The sequence below is a fragment of the Lemur catta genome, chromosome 11 (genome assembly GCF_020740605.2).
Source record: "Lemur catta isolate mLemCat1 chromosome 11, mLemCat1.pri, whole genome shotgun sequence".
In the NCBI taxonomy this organism is placed as follows: domain Eukaryota; kingdom Metazoa; phylum Chordata; class Mammalia; order Primates; family Lemuridae; genus Lemur; species Lemur catta.
The window spans coordinates 2793312-2813015 of NC_059138.1; the positions used below are offsets into that span (position 1 = coordinate 2793312).

The window sequence follows — 19704 nt, forward strand, 5'->3', positions numbered from 1 at the left end:
AACTGAGTTCCCGGCCCCAGGGGACGGGAGGTCGCACACGCCTGGCTACCCCCCTTCCTCGGTGGCAGCTGTGGGTCCCCTAAGGGCCACCGGCACCGGCCTCTGCACAGCCTCCACGCTCATCTCGGCCACCACGATGCAGCGCCTCCATTTCCGGGGTTTTGGCCCCAAACTGACCGGCATTCCTTCCTGATGAGGGCCCCGACTACGGCTGCGCGGGCTTGGCTGGTCTAGGCGGAAGTACAGTGACAGTTTCCTGTCTTCCGCTTCACCTTTTGACCTCGGAGGCCTCGGATGGCGCTGGCGCCGCCATTTTCAGAACGCGGCCGCCACGGCGCAGCAGGAACCTTGACTGCGCACGCGCACATCCCCTTTCATAAATATTCATGACTCCGCCCCTAGCTTGTTAAATACGCATCTTGGCCACCTGCTCAGCATGATTTCTGGTTCCTTTTGCTTTCCCTCAAAGTACAGGCTCCCAGCCTGCCAGAATGGCCAGTCTGCAGGCTGCGACCCTTTATGGGAAATAAAACTGCTCACTCCTCAGTTGCCATGGTTTTAGACCTCGGTTTCCTCATCTAGAAAGGGAAGAGTTTGAATGACACAAGTTCCAAAGGCTGTTCAAGCTTCAAAACATCTAAACATCAAGCACAGGTGAAACTGCATGCTGAGAATGTCTGACCTGTTACGTTTTAGAAGAATTGGAGAGATGGTGTTAAATTTTCATGAGAATCACAGCCCCTAAGAAATCTATGTAATCAAATTCAGTAAATGTATTAAGACCATTTTAAGCGCACTTCCACTGGAAAGGACGGAAGGAGAGCCCGGCGATGGAGGCAAGGAGGGAGGGAGGGAAAGGAGAAAGAAGTCAGTGTTCTCATCAGTAGACAAAAGATTCAGATTTTTCAGGAACCAGGTGATCATTGGCCAAATCTCCAAAGATCCATTTTGGGCCATGAGATATGTTTATAGTGGCTCGTTTTTTTAGGGAAAAAAAAGATTTATAACATAACAAAGGTCTTTTTATTAACATTTAATTTGACAAGATTCTTATAAGGAGCATAAAAATAACATTAAATTTGACAGTTAAATTATTTTTAAAATATAATGTGCTAGAATTCCTGGGATATCAAACGTGTAATCCAAGAGAAAGTTTAGGTTTGATTTTTAATTTATTTTTAGAAATCTGCATGTGCTTCTTGTTATAATTACCAGCTTTTGATGACTCTTCCTCACTCTGGGACACAGCCTACACCCAACTTCTTCTACAGGGAAGGAGCTCCAAACCACGGCAGTGCAGACTGTGCTGTATGCTCCTGCTGCCTGCACCCATGGGGCTGGCTGCACCCACGCTCCTCCAGACGTGGTCATCCTCTGTGCTTCACGCTTAGAACCACGCCGCTCCTGCTGTCCAGGCCCTGAGCCCTGAGGCTCTCCAGTCTACCCTAACACTCTGGAATCCACGTGTGGCCTGTGCCCACATTCCAACATGTTACACATTATCTCTAATTTGGTTCTTAAGCACTCCTGAGAGGTAAGACTGGGGTGTGGGAGCGTGAACAACTGCCTGAGGTCCTGTTGTTACTGAAAAGAGTGCAATTCCAATGTGGGAGGTAGATTCAAAGCTCAAGGTCATAACCCTAGTGCTGAACTGCCCTTCCAAACCCCTCACCCACATGGATGTTTCTAGAAAACTGCTCACCTGTATTATTTTGTTATCCTGTAATAGTCATTCATAAAATACACAGCAATAGAGCACCTACTATGCACAGGTTATGGCACTCAGCACTGTGTGGGAGACAAAATTAAATCCAAGGCAGAACTTTCTTGAATGAACTCACAGCTGAGTAGCAGACCTCAAAACCCAGCAGAGCTCTTTCATAGAAGGTGTGCTTGTGCTTAGGGCAACCATACTTTTATTTAGTTCATTCCAAAGTAATACTTCAAACATTTTTATAAATAGAAAAACAGAGCAAGACATTTTGATAAATGTTTTCTAAAAATCAATTCTTAGATACCATCAAATATGATATGCTAAATGTTAAATGTATACACATACATGAACTCACACTTTAAAGTGTTTGTGGTATTCTGAAATATTTCATGATTTTTACCATTTGGAAGCATGATAAAGGATTAACTTGTAGTCAAAAGAAGTTGTTTGGGGAAGGCAGGGTGAGATATATCCATGTAAGTAAAGCACTTAGCACAAGTTTTACATTTGCATAATTGTTAATGATCTTAAAAGCTTTTTGCTGGACTGATACAGTGTTTGCATTGGTTTGCATGCTGCTCCATCCTCTTGTCCTTAGAAAGAGCCAATCACAGTAAGCCAAGGAGCCAGGAAGAGGTTGGAGGCAGATAGGTTTGGGGACCTTAAAGTGACTGTCTAGGAGAAGTGTCTGTTTTATTGCCTGGGAAAATGGAATGAGGGTAGAGGTCAAGGTTGTAGGGAATATTTTATTTTATTTTTATTTATTTATTGATTGATTGATTGGCAGCATTCTGGACCAAAGATGGTTCACAGTGGGAATATTTTAAAATTCTCCTAACCAGAGAATTGATCACTTCTTTTGCATTTCTCCATTTGTTTCAGGTTGATTTATAGACCAACTTAAATTTACAGTTGGCCTCAGGTTGCTTTTATAATTCAAACAAGCTCAAAGTTCTTGGAATTCAAATGAGAAGAGACACCCAGCAGCTAGTCATTAGGAAAGCAAGAGAACAGAACACAGAAGAGCAACTGCCCCTTACTCCTGTCCCCCGTCCAAGTCAACTGTTATCCTCCTGGCTACCAATGATCCGACAAACTCTAGCCCCTTCAGAACACCAGGCTTCACTTTCTCCATACTTGCTCATGCAAACACATAGAATATACAAATAATCCACTGCCGGATCTCACGGAAGACCCATGCCCTAGGCTGGCAGAAGAAATTAGCTTTAATTTGAAGATGGAGCAATTGAAGCACAATAATTTTAAATGAGTAGCTGGCTCAGTGGAAATTAAACCCAGAGCTTCTGTGTTCTAAATTAGGATTCAGACTTCTAAATGACATATCTTCTGTTTTCTGTATTTTGAGGTCTGTTTAGAGGAGTATTTAAGTGTAGCTTTGACGCGAGAATAATTAATTTATCAGGTGCTACACATTTGGTGCTCAATAAATGTTTGTAAAATGAGTGAATAAATGACATTTTAAGGACAAAAAGATTGCATTCATATAATGCAATTCTATATGAATAAGCCAGCTAATTTGTGAGATTTGGACTTTTCTTTACCTACAGTGGTTTCTGAAGTCACCTTATTACTTGGCTAAAACAACTTCAGTTAAAATATATGATCTGTTACAAGCCATTAATTTTAGAAAGAGAAGGTGGTTCATATTCATGTATTTCATTGCCAAGTGCAGCTGTATGGACCGTGCCCTGCCTTTACTAAACTGGCATCCTCACAGGAAATACTGATAACATTCTGACATTAAAATGAACTTACCCTCAGCAATAATTTGATCATTTTTTCTTCTCGATTAATATTAGAAAACCATTTCTGCAACTTTAGTATTTTTAAGTGGGTTGAATCAGATTTTCTTAAGGGAGTAATTCTACCGAAGATGATTCTTGAATGCAAAAATGCAGGTACACTCATTTTTTTCTGGGTCTTACTTTGCAGAATATTATTTAATTCAATAAAGCGATCATTTTTTGAACTATACCATAATCCAACAATGCGGGGCCTCCCTTGCACCTGCTGTCTATGTAAAGGGTGGAATCCATTTAACATTAAACCTCAGTAAACTTACTTTTTTTAAGAAAAAGGTATTTTTACACCAAAAAGAAATGAAATAAAAGTGTTTCAATAGCAAGTTCAATGTCATTTAGGGCAGAAAAGATGGCAGAGCAGCACTCCTATGGGCCCGGGGACTGGGTGGCCTCAAGATAAACCATCCTTCCCTCTCCCTGGGACCCAGGCTCCTGGCGCCCAGCCGAGCGCTGGCACAGCTGCCAGTGAGCTGCAGGACTCTGGAAAGCTCACGCGCCAACTCCGTGCTCCGGATCCGTAGCTGTTAAACCAGAGAACTGACTAATTTGTTTCTTACCATTTCCTCTAATCCTGGATTCTAGGATTCTAGGATTTCCACATTTCTGATTCATGCCAGAGAGCCCTGTCATGATGGTTCTGACTTGGAATTGGCCCCTGTTTTCGTTTCTTACTTTTAAACATAGATTTAGCCTCAGTCACCTCCTTTGATTTCCCCAGTGAATCAGATAAGGAAGGGATCAACACCTTACAGTTGGGGATTTATTTTCTTCTAATAATGAGCATGAACACATTGTAAACAAACAAAGTTAATTCTCCTTAAATTGTTATTTAGTACAGAACTCCAGTCAATGTGTCTAATAAAACATGATCCCAATGGTACACGATCCCAACATCTTAATGTCATTTAAATCTTTGGGAAAATAAGTTTTCCTAGATTATAAAGCAGTGACATTCATATATTCATATTGACTTGGTATTGGTTTTGAAGCATAAGCATCACTTAACATCATTAGGGTAAGTACAGTCGCAGTGCCTAAGTTAATGCTTCCTGTGCGTGTGGAGATGAGGGTTTTTTAAACTAGACTGAGCAAGTTTTCCTGAAGTATTGTATATGCGTTACCGCAATTGTTCTGTAAATGTGTAAAAGCCTGAGGACTTTATCTTTCAATTATATACGATACGCAACACTTGTTTCCAACACCTGCAGAGAAATTTCCCGGACACAGAAAGAAACTGTGCTTTCATCTTATTAAATTAGTGTGGTTTCAATTTCACATTATCTTTAGTTGCTCAGCCTGTAGTATTACAAGTTTATTGCTGCTTCTTGGCTACAGTAAAAGTTGAAACCTAAAGTCATTTTCTGCTTTATTGACTTGCAGGAAGAAAAACTGAAATTATCTCGGTCATTAAAGCGAGTACTTACAATTTTTTTGCCTTCTATTAACACAGTAGAAATATTTGTTTCAACATTCCGCAGAATCACCGTTCCTTTCTGTTCTCTGTAGATGAATTCTGTATCTAAAAGAGAGGAAACAGAAAAGAAACACGAAACATCAAGGAACTCACCTAGGCTTTTGAAGAACACTTAAGTAAAATGAATTCACTAGTTCTGGGGAAAAGACAAGGGCCCTTTATGTGTGGTGCAGTATGCCCAGGTCTTCTTAATATAGCTTCACGAGATGCTTCTTCCGGAGCCGTCTCTTGCTCTACACACTGACATAGAATGCACAGGCACACACACACACACATAAAACCTTTGGACCATTCTAGAACTTTCTGGGGCAGTATGCACAGAGTGGAGGCAGTATACACAGAGGGCAGATTAAGAAATGAGCTGCCATAAGGGGTGAGAGACAACTGTTAGTAAAGGGACTGATTTCCTGTATCTGAAACTTCACAGTGAATCTGTGTATGTAAACTCTACACTGATATCCTGCAAAGCATGCTCCCATTTGGTCCACAACCCCCCCCCTGCTGCTCTTGGAGGATTTGGTAGTTTTGCTGCCATGAATATCTTTGAACTTACATATTGTATCATCAGCAACTCTGGGCTTTTGTATCTAAACAGCCAAGATTTCAATTATCCCCTACGAAAATGAACAAGAACATTTACACTAAATAGTATGCATGTGAACACAGACACATGTACACGTCTTGTGAAGGAAAGGGGAAACGTTCTAAAAGGTAGGACTGTTGGAGAGGAGGGCACAGGGGAGAAGGGAAACACTCTGTGAGTGAAGGTGGTAACTTTGAGCCACCTGGATAGGAAGGGCATTTCGCAGTGTAGCACCTGATGACTGGAAAACACTGTGCAGACTGGATGAATTCAAAAGCAATTTAATATAATTTAAGTATGTCTAGATTTTAGGAAGAAAACTGAAGTCTATCAATATAGTGCCATTTTCATCGTCTACATGGTTCTAGATCAACCCATTTCATGCACTGTGTAAATTACATTTAAAAAGTTCAGTGTTAAAGTGACTAATAGATGTTCAGGTGAAATTGCTTTCATTTATTTTCCTGTTAATACTTTCATGTACAAATCAAATGAGTCATTTTTTTTTTTTAACAAACACACCAAGGTGCATTTATCTAATGAGCTGTCTCCCAGTAAAAGCAGTCACCATGGGAGCCTATTCAATCACTCAGCAAAGTTGCCCTTATACAACAAATTTTAGAGTTTCTCTTCTGGAAAGCACTTAAATTTGTTACTAAGTTACCAAGAGACTTGCAAAAAAGGCTACAACTTAATTTGATTACCACCTCACTGCCCTTATTCACTAGCTGTTGCTCTGAGTTTCTAAAATCCAAATCTGCCTTCCACGGATAAAGATTTATCACCACTGATCCCCGGAGTTCCCAGCCTCCCCCGCCCCCAACATTACCAATCACGCCAAAACACAAGAATTTCTTAAGATTATGTAGTGCTGTATCTGATGTACAGAAAATATATGATCATGTTCAAAGTAAAACCAATGAAACCACAGAGTGGCGGGGAGCCTGCGGCTTGGGGCACATGTAGCCTTCTGGATCCTTGAGTGCAGCCTTTCCACTGAATCCAAATTTTACAGAACAAGTCCCTTTAATAAAGCATTGCATGCTTTTCCTGTCCCATTCTTCATTCCCCCTCCTGAATTTTATCATTCCGTGACTTTTATTTAACAGTATTATCACATATTTATGTACCCCTAAATAATATGTTGTTTCATTTTGCTTGCGTTTGAACTTAATAAAGTGATATTTACTGTAAGTCTTCCTTGGTAATTGATACTATATTTCTAAGATTAATATAATCCATATTGTGTTGAACTCTTACTTTTCACTGATTTTACACTATTCAAGTGTATATCACAATGGATAGCAGCCATTTCTACAACAATGAATCTTCCTTTTGTGGACTTGGTCTACTATTCCATTTATCTAGGTATTTTTAACATCTTTCAATGAGTTTTTATATTTTTCCATTGAAAAAAACAACGCAAAACATAAGCAGGCTAGAAATGAATCTATCATAACAAACACCTGAAAGACCCGTCTGCCCCTTTGCCGCATCCTCTACAGCACCCACGGCCCCAGGCAACTGCTGCTCTATTTTGTACTAGAGAGGTTTGCTGTTCCAGGAATTCCCGAAAAATAGAATTACACACTACTCGGTCTTTGTGTTTATGTCCTTTTATTTAGCATAATGATTTTGAGATGTATGCATGTTGTTGAATACATTAATGTTTCATTCCTTTATATTGCGAAGGAGGAGTCTATAGTACTGATATAGCTCGATACTTGATGCATTCGAATTTATGCATCGATGACTATTTAGACTGCTGCCAGGTGCTGGTTATTATGAACAAGGCTGCCATGAACACTCATGTTCAAGTCTTTGTGTGGATAAATGTTTTCATCTCTCTTGAGTAAATATCTAGGCATGAAATTGCTAGGTCATAGGGCATGTTTATACTTAACTTTATGGGAAACTGCCAAACTGGTTTCCAAAGTAGCCATACCATCTCGCATTTCCACTGGCCGTTGTACAAGAGTTACATGCACACCGCAGCCCTGACATCAGCTGGCATTGTCAATATTCACCAATAGCCACGCCAGCAGGTGTGTGGGACTCACTGAGGTTTTAATTTGCATTTTGATGATGACCAGCAATGCTGAACATCTTTTCCTGTGATTATTGGTCATTTATAGAGGTTTTCTGCAAAGTATCTATTCAAATATTTTGCCCTTTTAACGTTTCTTCAAGACTTGTTATTGAGCCCTTTATAGATTCTGGATACCAGTCTTTGTTGGATGTGTTTATTTAAAAACATTTTCTGCCAGAGTATGACTTTCCTTATTATTTTCTCAATTACATTTTTCGAAGAGAAAAAATACTTTTAATCTGGTTGAAATCCATTTTATTGATATTTTTCTTTTATGATTCATGATATTTGTGTCCTGATAAATCTTTGTCTACCCCAATGTCACAGAGATTTGCTCTCATGTTTTCTCCTGGAAGTTTAATAATTTTAGCTTTCTTTTAGGTCTATAATCAAATTTTTGTTACTTTTTATGCAGTATATGAGGTAAGCATCAATATTAATTTCTTCCCAGTCACATATCTCACTTGTTATTCCAGTATATTGTTGAAAAGATTATCTTTTTCCTACTGAATTACCTTAGCACACTTTTGTCAAAAACCAATTGCATATGCATGTGTGGACTTCTATTTCCTAACTTTATACCCCATTCCATTTACCTATAAGTCTATTCTTACATCAATGCCACCTTGTGTTGGTCACAGTAACTTCACAGCAAGTCTTGAAATCAGGTGGTGTAAGGCCTTGAACTCTGTTTTGGTTTTTCAAAATTGTACTGGCTAGTCTAGGTCCTTTGTATTTCCATATAAATTTTAAAATCATAAATAAAATTCAGATCTTTCTTAGCTTCACTTTGCAATTTTAGTAGTTTTCATTACAGACTTTGAATGTCTTTTAATAAATCCATTCCAAAATTTTCCAATGTTTTATGCTATTTTAAATGGTATTATTATTTAATTTCATCATCTGTTAGTTTCTAGTGTATAAAAATAAAATTAATTTTGTCTATTGATTTTGTGTCAATGCACTTTTCAGTTGCAGTCAACTTTGAAAATAGATCTTGGGGTTTTAACATACACAATGATGTCCTGCAAATAAGGACAAACCTACTTCTTCCTTTCCAATCTGTTTACCTTTTACTTCTTTTTGGCTTCATTGCACCCACCACGACCTTCATTGCAGTGCTAAATAGAAGAGGTGTTAGAGGACATCTTTTCCTAATGTTAGGTAGCAAGCATTGAGACTTTCACCATTAGCTGTAATTTTTCTTTAACAGGTAACCTTAATAATTTTCATAAGTTCCCTTCTATTCATAGGTTAAGAGTTTTTATCATGAAAGATTGACTATTATAAAATTCTTTTTCTGCAGCTATTGAAATTATCATATAAGGTTGTTTATAAATTTTTAAAAATGAATCACATTCTAGAATTTTGGGTGGGATCTGTGAACAACTTGCTTTACCACAGTTCTTGTCTTTCTGATTTGAAAGCACACACAATAATCCAAAATGCAAACAGCAGGCAGAACAGTATCTTACTTATATAGAATGAAGAAAATCATTATACAAAACAATTCTGTCTACTCATTGGGTTGGAAAAACAGAGAAACAAATGATTAGAGAGGCTCCTTCACTCTCCGAGGAAGAGCAGGCAGGTCGCCTTTGGAGGAGTCACTTGCTCCTTCGCATCTGCCCGTTTACATCTGTCAAGTCTCACAATGCCGAAGCCACGGTGGGTGTGGTGGGCTGTTTCTAGCACGGAAGATCTGGCATGCGCAACACATGTGCCATGTCAAAGGCAGCCTCTCCCATGGTGCGTGGCTGCCTGAGTCCCTCTGCTTTTGGCAGAGCGTGAGTCTGAATTTGGCTGGGCTCAAGGGTGTGTCTGTGCCCATGAAGGGAAGACCACCACAGAGCTCCCACCCACGCGGCTCATTCCCCAGGGTGGACGGTCGGAAGTTTACCAAATGGCATCACTATAATTCACTTCTGTCTTATGACAGGTTCAGACCAGAGACTCTCTCCCTTTTGACTGTGACCCGTCCACACTTTCCAGGCTCATTAGACAGTCTGGTCAACAAGGGAGCTAGAACCAGCCAGTGTGGAAGCCACGGCGTGACTGGGTCATGAGCCGTCACACACTAGCTATTAATTTATCATCTGCTAGGACACGTGCTGGTACAAGGGGCACTTTAATAACACCAGCAGGGCAAGGGATGCCACCTGGATACGGACACTGTTCTGTTCTCAAACGCAGCTTAGTTCATGTGTGGTTCGCCAGTTAATAAGGCTAGTGTTGGCAAAAAGAAATTTTCATGTTTACCCAAAGTTTTTAAAATTTAAAACCCTAATTTAATGGATAGAAGTTTCGCTCTAATGTATTTGAAACAAGTGGAAGCTAAACTTGAATTGTCAGGACTGTAAATCTGACAATTATATTCCACACATGCCATCGATAAAGGTTCTAATTTAAGGAGCAATATATCAACTCTCTCAAAAAAGAAAAAAACAAAAACACAAATTGATCTGCACCGTAATTTAACAAACATACACTAAGGCTCGGCTAATCTTTAGGTCATATTATTGTAGCCATCCACAAAATCAATGACTGGCGTTTCAGGTCCTCTGCAGTGAGAGACGTTGTTTTCGTGAGTGGAGTAGCATTCACTTTAACAGTGTGCATCTCAGCCAACGGCGACACGGCAGCCTGTGGTCAGTAATGAGTTCTGTCCTGGTAGCCGAGGGGACGCTCAGCTCAATTCACAGCTGAGGGCGGAGGTGGTGAAGGTCATGGCTGCATCTCATTTCTTAGCGCTGCCTTCCCAGCAGAGGCGGCACTGGGTAAATGACGGTGAAAATTGTAACTTGCAGTGGAATATCTGTTTACTCCATTAGGAAATAGGTTTTTTTTTAAGTGCCCAAGTTCTGTCAGTTTCCCTTTTTCCAGCTTTGGTTTGCATTTGCTTTCAGCACACATAACTGCTATGATTTACACGTGTGCACCGTCATGTTTTAGACAGGAATGGTGCAGCCATCAGCTCGATGCAACTGACAAGGCAGAATACTTCTTCTTCTACTTTCAACACCATGGAACTACAAAGTAAATTTTCCTCCCACAAAAAAATATCATTTTATGGAGCTAAACAACGTCAATGAGATCAACATTAGTCAGTCTCATGTGAGCATGCACACACCTACGTTACTAGTGCTGAAGTACGATTTTATGGGGAAAGACCAGCCTTCCAGACCTGTCCTATGTTTGCTCATTCAGTCCAACTCACCCACTAAGTATATGTGTTAAGTGGTCTCTGTGCAGACACTGTGCCGAGTGCTCACCCCCACACGTGCGCACAACATCCTCCTTGGGACCTTCCCTTCTCCCAGCAGAGCAGCTGGACACGCCTGCCTTAACTCACGGAAACACTCTGCACTGGGTGTCAGAAGTGGGATCTGACTTTGTCCCCTCCCCTTTAATGGAATCACACTATTAGCTCAACTCAGAGCATCGAGCAAACACTGATCCGGGGGTGGCTCCCGCATGTCAGCTAATGGCCTGGGCCACACGCAGCACTTTCTTGCCCTTCTCCCAGCCCTTGGGTCACATCTTTCTTTCTATGACACCTTCCCTGTGTGTCATTCTCCTTGGAAGGGAGAGAGCATGTCATGGTATATTTTAATATGTTTTCATACAGCAAACACATTATGAATATCTCAAAAGAAAAAAAAAACTAACAGAGAAAATACAGAAGCATGTGAGTGAAATTGGGAAATTAGAGAAGAAATTCTGGTGCTACGAACCAACCGAAGCCATATTGCCAGGACAAAACCACCAAAGTGCTGGAATAAACTACCCCACAGAGACACCCGAGTCCTGAGTCCTTTCAGTGATGTCACCAATTACTGCTCAAAACCAGGAGCACATTTTGTAAGTTTGACAACTTGATTTCTGCTCCTCCTTCTATTCTATTCTGCTGTTTATTTAAACCACTAACAAATATATTTTTTAAATTTGTTTTTATGTTTGAATTTCATGCATCTTACATTCTCAACATAGTTCCAAGTCTTAAGTCACTACTACTCAATGTGTTAAACCAAAGGACAGGGTCTTACTCAAGAGAATAAATAATTGTTCTTCCCCAAACAGATTTGCCTGGCTGTTTCTCACCTTGCAGGAACCAGCCATCGAATTCACAGTACGTATCTTTAATGGCTACAGGCTGCATTTTCTGGAATCAGTTTATGATGCACGTTGCTCCCAGGAGACTGTCAGTGCTTTCCCTGGGGCTCAGCTCGAGTTCGCGCTTCTCCTTTTAGCAGCACAGGATTTTCTCAGTGCTTCTCATGCCAGCGCATGCAGACTTACAACACTGCAAGTCTTTTGGAGACCATGCACCTTGGAATGTACACCTGTGTTTTCCTGTTTCTGTCTGAAGCAACAAAAAGCAGAGCTCTGAGTAGGTGTTGAGCCAGCACCTCCAGCCAGGAGGGAAAGCAGGAAAACGCATCACAGGCGTTCAGGGGCAGAGCAGGTTTACGAAATAAGATGAAATAATACTTGTGCCACAAGATGAATTGGCCCCAAAAAGAAGATCTCTGAGACTCAGTCCAAAGTTCACTGGACCATCCCCAGACCTGAGAAAGAGTGACGATTTGTATAGAAAAAAGAGAGAAAAGAAAATGGAAAAGATAGTATAATGTATACCACGGACCAAATTCGGTAAAATTTACTGAGCACCAGTGATAGTGATATTTGCACTGCAGAATTTCAGAGCTGGAAGAGACATGGGGCTCTCTGCACAGGTACAGCGTATTTATTTCACTGATGAAGAAACTCACACTGAGAAACGGTAAACCACCCAACGTCAGAAATCTAATCCACAGCCAGGGGCAGAACCTGCCGCTCCTGCCACCATGTCATCCCCCCACTGGCGTGCCGGAGCGTCTGACTGCTGTAGGATGCATGTATGTGAGGAGCAGATGGAAATTATTCAGCAAGACATCTCCAGTCACGTGGTATTCCAGGGGACGGTGGCCAGCCTTGGAAGTGCCACGCCAGAGTCCCCCAAAGTGAATTTTATGTCAGACCATTCCAACCAGACTCTGTAAACCACAGAATCTCTCTGGCCACGTTCACAGGATGTAGCAACAGACCCACAAACAGAAACAACTCTATCTGAATGGAAGAGAGTTTTATTTTATTTGTTCTTTAGTATAAAAAAGCATGCTTTTTCCCTTTACGTCTAATTTCTCAGTTGTCAAAATGGCATTGAAATGACAGTGCTTCCCTAGGTCATCCACTGTTTGGATCGTTTCTGGAAATATTAAGAACTCCTTAGAAATGGTACGGCAGTTCTTCGAAAGATTAATCATAGAATTACCACATGATCTACTAATTTCACTTCCGGGTATAGACTCAGAACAGTTGAGAGCAGGACTCACACAGATATTTGTACGTTCCTGTTCATAGCAGCATTCTTTACCTAGACAAGAGGTAGAAGCCATGCAAGTTTCCATCGACAGATAAACAAGATGTGGTCCATTCATACGATGCAGTATTGTTCCACCTTAAAAAGGAAGGAAATTCTGACAGAGGAGTCAAATTGTCAAATTTATGGAGATGGGAAGTCGAATGGAGGTTGCCAGGGGCTGGGGCGGGGTGGGCGTTAGTGTTTCAGTCTGGGAAGAGGGGGACATTCTGGAGATGGGTGCTGGTGACAGATGCACAGTAAGGTGAGTGTACTTCAGGCCACCAAAGTGTATACTTACAATGGTTAAAATGGCAAATTTTATGTTATATATATTTTACAACATGGAAAATCTCTTAAAAAAAGAATTGTTGAAACAGAAAAATGAGTTTGATGGAGAGTATGAGAAAAAGAGAGTGAGTCTGAAAAAGTGTATAGCTGTGCATTTAACCTTTCTTAATGTCACAGACCTGTTTATGGCTTCGGAAATCATGAGTTTAGGGAAAAAAATCAGTATTAAAGAAATAACTTATGGCTAATTTAACAAAGATGCGTGAGTTCAAGTCCAGTGTTTATTTGATCCATACATCTCTCTCATGTGCTATTCAGAACCGCTGCTGGGGGCTCATGTCCAGGGCTGTTCCTGGGGTGACCCCCAGGTCCCACGGGAAGGAAACCCGTCCTCTGGCAGAGCAGTGCCAGTGTGTGCCACACTTGGCTCAGCACCATGGACAGCTCTGGGGGATCCGCGGAGGGCTGCGGCTGTGTGAATCTCCCTGGGATCCCGGGATCTGCATCCTCAGAGCATCATCAGAGCTGCCCTGGAGATCCTGCCTTGGGTCAGCCAAGACTTACACTAACCCGTGAAGGGGGAAATAGGGTAAGAGATTGCCATCCAGTCCCCCGAAATCTTCTTTTTTTTCCCCTCATCATTTGTCCCACACCAATAAAAGATTAACTGGACTCATTAAGAAAACAGGCAGGCAGGTGTGGTGCCTTGAGCCTGTAGTCCCAGCTACTCTGGAGGCTGACAAGGGAGGATTGCTTGAGCCCAGGGGTTGGAAGCTGCAGTGAGCTATGATTGCATCGCTGCACTCCAGCCTGGGCAACAGAGCAAGATCCCATCTCCAAAACAAACAAATGAACAAACAAAAAACTCAGCTCTTTAATTCCAAGAGCAAAGTTCGGGGCAAGTAACCTTTCTAGTAAAGCCTCCTCTGGCCACATCTGGCTGGCTACACCAGGCAGTGGTGGTGGTGGGAGTTCTGCAAAGGGCAGTAGTCTCAACAAAAGTTCAGTAGAATGGAATAGAAGACATGGAAAATCATTCTAGTCCCAGCAAAAATGGTCCTAGAAGACACTTAAATAAATTCTATAACTGGGTATAGTTAGGGCCTTCCGGCTAAAGAGAAGAAAGAAGAAGACAACAGATGAACCAGTGACGGGGCGGGGGGGGGGGGGGCGTCACACCTTTAGAGTACTGAAGGATGCTCTGAAGATATTTTTAATAGAACACATTGTATTTTTGTTCTCGCTGTTTAGGAACAGTCACTCCAAGGCTGCAAAACTGATGGTGGTTGTTCCCGTTCCCACAGGTAAAGATGTCATCACATATTCCAGGTCTCACGCAACTGCCCCTGGAGTCTGCCTCCCTGAGCCTAGCCTAACAACTGACAGCTCAGTCGGGAACTGATTTTGTTCTCACAAAATTATCAATCAAGGGACGAAACTTTGTTCAGTGTACAGACCACAAAGTGTTCAGCATGAAGTCATCCTCCTCAACAGGAATCTGTCGTCCCTAGAGAAGATGATTTCATTCCTTCCCCACTGGATGTGGTTTCCGCTTTGCAGTGAGTGATCTGAGATGTTATTTGTGGGACCGAGCGATGGGGCACTAAAGGTCTGACAGTGCTCAGGCCCTTCATCAGCTCCCCGTCAAAGACGTCCTCTTCCACACTTGGGAATAACTATTGCGATGTAAATGAGGATTAAATCTTATTTTTAACTTGTAATTCTCTTTTTTTCACTCATAAGCAAGAGCTCAAACATTCAAATCTTTAGTGAGGTGGCATTATGCCTGGGAGACACCAAGTGTGAAGGGAAAATTACCATTAGAATTATCAATGATACTATCATGACAAATAAAATATTCACATCCTTTGCAGTACTTTGTGTAACATTACACACCGAAGTACACGGAGCACGTTGGCTCACCAGGAATAGAGAAAAATAATCATTTCTGAGGTAGGATTATCTGAAAGCCATTGTAGATTTCATTATGCTTTTATAAAGAAACTGTATCACAGGTTTAAAGCTTTTCCCATTAACTGAGAAATCAAAGTGGAAACATAATTATTTTTAAAAGTATACATAAATTAGAATAAAAATGCATAATGTTTGTGAGTTGAATGCCATGAGTTTAGGGAAAAAAATATACTACCTTCTGTCAATGACTTCAATGACTTTTATTTAATTTTTGTCATCAATTACTGGGCCAATTTTGTGTAAGTGGATTCCAGTTCCATAAAGAATCAAGGAACTGATTATGTGACAGTTTATAGCAAATGTTAGTCTAGTGCACATCTAGAAGACTTGTCACATTAATTTCTATGTTTTAACAAATTCTATTAGGATCATTTACAGCATGATGAAAATTATATTACCACCTAATGTTTGAATAAATCCATTTCATTTGAAAATATAAAAGCTGTTAAAACAACACTATGGCAAGATCATAATAAACTGTCTATAAAAAACTAGGAAAATGGAATATTTGTATGGTCTATGATTAACTTGCAATCAGGATACAGCATCCTTTAAAGGATATACACGTATTTACTAATCAGTTCTAGAATTTCAGATTAATGAGAGAAAACATTCTATTTGTGACAAGTCTTAGTATAGCAACTCCAGTATATTTTTTGGTATTTTATATGGCAAGTATTTCATATTGTCTAATTCCTCTCCTCTCAGAAATAGCCTTTCTTTATTGCATTGCTTGGTCATTGTCTTTCTACGTCATTGTGTCATAAACAGGGTTACTGTAGGGCAGAACATGGGCCCAGAACCCCCACAAGCCCACTGCGCAAGCCAGCCAGTTAACCAAGCCAGCCAGTTGTATTAATACAATCCCGACTAAACCAACATCTATTAAGACAAACTTTGCTACAAGTGCCCAAAAGAAAAAAGTCCATATGAGGTTCCCCTCTCGTCTTGCTTCATGTCCCTGAAAACTTGTCTTGTGACCAAGCGGGAATTTTCTCCTCAGTGTCCGCCATCTTGGGGGCATGTTTTTCGGGATCAGGCCAGGTGGCCAGCCTAAAGGGATTGGGAGTTTGAGACCCGTAAGATTCTGACCAACACACTCTTTGCAGCGAACGTGGCAAGCTCTGGGGGAGTCTTGTCTTAAAAGTTTCTGTCCCCCTTGTCTAACTTCAGTCTATTTCTGAGACTAAATGTTGGGGGTCTGGGGAACCGTCTCCTCTACATGCTCTCCAGGAACACCTCTTACTTCCGAACCGGGACAATTACCACCTGGGCTTTCTATGAAAAAGCTTATTAGATTGAGTCGCTCTTAAGATAAATATACCATTGAGAACTCTATTAATGGCCAGAAGATGAGTCCTTTAAATAAAAGACTTCTAAATTTTTTAAAAATAGATTTTAGAGATCTCTTAAACAATTACCTTATTTGTATTAATAGAAGAATTAGATTAAAAGAAAGACACATAATATCGTGGCTAGCCTTAAAAATTCTCTTAACAAAATTAAAGAGCAAAATCTGACCTAAAAAGAAAAAGAATCCACTGTATACTGTCCCAGCGGAACCAACAATAAAAGCCGGTTCGCTCTGTGGCCTCCTGGTCACAGTTCCATGCCCCACCTCAACAGCCTAGGTTTGACTCCCAGACAGAGAATGTCTGCTCTGGTTTAATACTTGTGTAACGTTTGCCATTTGTTGATTCTTTCCCTCCCATGCACAGCTTTCAGTTTCCTGCATTCTGGGGGGGCACACGGAGCTTGCCAACATTGATGCATCAACGGTCAGCTGAGAAGCTGGGACCCGAGGAAGCGCGGCTGGACACGAGTGTGGGCTGCAGCTCGCTTATGGCGCGTCCGACTTTTCCATGAGTGGTTTTTGTGGCTTGTGTGGATCTCATCAAAATTGTACTCCACCTCTTTGGAGATATTTCTTGCTTCCTTGATTAAGTTATAACCTTGGTTAAGGCTTATTGGTTTCACTTAAAAGAGTCCTTTAGTTAAACAGTTCAGAAACAAGAATGTCAGCTGTCTGTCCTGGCTGAAGTCTGCTCCATCCACTCATCGTCACTCCCCCCCCCCCCACTCCTTCCCCCCTGCTGATCACAGGGTTTGGCCGCGCAAACTGTGTTCCAGGCAGGGAGCGCTGCGCTACAACCGACCCAGCTGTCTCTGCGCCTCGCTCCAGTTTCTCTACGTCGCCTTCTCTCTCCTGCCCACAAACCACCTTCAACCCCATGGCAGCGCTAGAGTCTCTGGGTCTGTCCTGGCTCGGCTGCCTGATGCGTGACTTGTTCTTTGCTCAACTAAACTCCGTTATGTTTAGTTTGTCAGAAGTGGGTTCTAAAGGGAGCTCCCTGAGGCCCCCAGGAGCACCGAGGACACAAGTGAGGTGCTTGCTGGCAGCTGTGTCCCTGGCTGTCTCACAACACAGGGGACTGTGGGTAAGTTCTCTCTCGGACCCAAAGTGCCATAGATTTGTGTTTTGAGCTTTCTGAGTTTGAGCAATTTTTTTTTTTTTTTTTACAGACAGGGTCTCTCTCTTGCTCAGGCTGGTCTTGAACTCCTGAGCTCAAGTGACCCTCAGAGTGCTAAGATTACAGGCGTGAGCCACCACGCCCGGCCTCAAATGTTTGAGCAAATTTTTAATCCTAACTAGGTTCAGAAGTCATGACACAAACTGAACTAGGTCTGGGATCACACTAGATCTGATCATTAATTGGCTTAGATCCAGTTACAGCCCTCAAATATCCGACTGGATCAGACAAAAACCAACAGCAAATATTAATAGCAATAGCAGTAGTACAGGGGTGCGAATCCCAGCCTTCAGGAATTCACAGAGATTTCCAAGTTCTACACCTTTGCTTCTTGGATTGGAAAAAAAAAAAAGTCATTGACTAAATTGATCATGGAGACCTGAGAGCCAAAGCCAAGATTAAGATAAAAAATAAAATCTATAATTTCTGCAGCACTGAGTACTCTACTATGCACAAGTAATAGGCCTTTGAAACAGCAAACACTTACAGACATGGCAACATCTCACTAAAGGCAAACTGTTGCCTAGCTCATAACTGCTTAAAACAATAAAATAGGTAATTAAGATTGACAGTCTGAATTAAAACATAATAATAATTTTTAAAACACAACAAATAAAAATTCTTTATGAGAATTACAAGATCTGCTTCTGTCTGTATGTCTATATGTCTACGTGCGTATATATGCCATGTGTATGTGATATTTCACTACCAAAACATATACAAGAGCTCTAATTAATTAGCTTAAAAAATAAGCGCTTAAATCAAATACCTTATCAAGAAGATAAAAACGAACTCAAATGCCTTTTGGTTCATGTGGCTTTCATAGGCAGTAATCGACCTCTGCTCAACTTTCCTTTCGATTCTGTCGCACCCTGATTCACAGTCTCGCTTTCCATTCACCTCCAGAGGGAGACAGTTAACAGGCACCCGGACACCTCAGAGGCTGTGTGTCCTGCAATATTCTCTCCCATTCTCCAGGCTGATTTTCCCAAGGACCCGCTCTTGTTCCCAGCGTTGATGGTCCTTTACTCTATAAACAGGGTGCCCGCTCAGACGCCCTCGTTCTTTTAAAGACTCTGGCTGACGAGGCCATAAAGCCTCCAGGTCTAACCTCCAGTGGGCGCAGACGACTGTTACTTAAGACATGAAATATCTCAGGGCACTCAAAAGCTCACCCCAAAATGGCTTTAGTCAATTTCATCATGGGCCTCGCTAAAACCTGCACATGGACAAAAGGAAAAACTGCTCTATCTACACAGACTCCAAATATGCCTTTGGAGTCTGCCACGCAGTTGGCACGGCTTGGAAATCCCATGGTTTCTTAACGCCTGCTGGCACGCTGTTGCCAAGGGGCCTGTAACTGCTGCTCTATTACAGGCTGTTTGCCTTCCCTCCGCGATTGCCACTGTCCCTCGCCCAGCCCACACTGGGAAAATGGATGCTCTGTCCCCAAAAAGTGCTAGGGCAGAGGGGGCTACGAACGGTGGGCCCAAGTGGCCGCCCATCCTTTTCCACTCAGTTTACTACGCTGTCTGATATTATCATCAGGCTAGTGCCCCACCATCCAAAACAGATAAGTGGAAACAAAAGGGCACTAAATAATTATCAGACAGATTGTATATTAGGCCAAAGAGATGCCCTGTGGCCCCTTTTCTTTTAACTTTTTAGCTTACACTTATCTCCCATTAGATGGGACATGTATACAAATAGGGAATAATTTAAAAATTTATATATAGATAGTACTTCCCTGGGATCTACAAAATCTCTGACCAAATTATTTCCCAGTTCACTCTTTATATTATAAATCTTACCAAATCTGTTAAA

General features: G+C 41.5%; 1 protein-coding gene across 3 annotated transcripts in view; it reads right to left on the reverse strand.

The window, feature by feature from the left end:
- Window positions 1–19704, reverse strand: part of DPP6 (dipeptidyl peptidase like 6) — a 616516-nt gene that overhangs the window by 245771 nt on the left and 351041 nt on the right. For all 3 annotated transcript variants that reach the window (XM_045564622.1, XM_045564624.1, XM_045564623.1), the window contains exon 4: window positions 4962–5056. In XM_045564622.1, the coding sequence (XP_045420578.1) occupies window positions 4962–5056 (95 nt within the window). The remainder of the gene's footprint in view (window positions 1–4961; window positions 5057–19704) is intronic.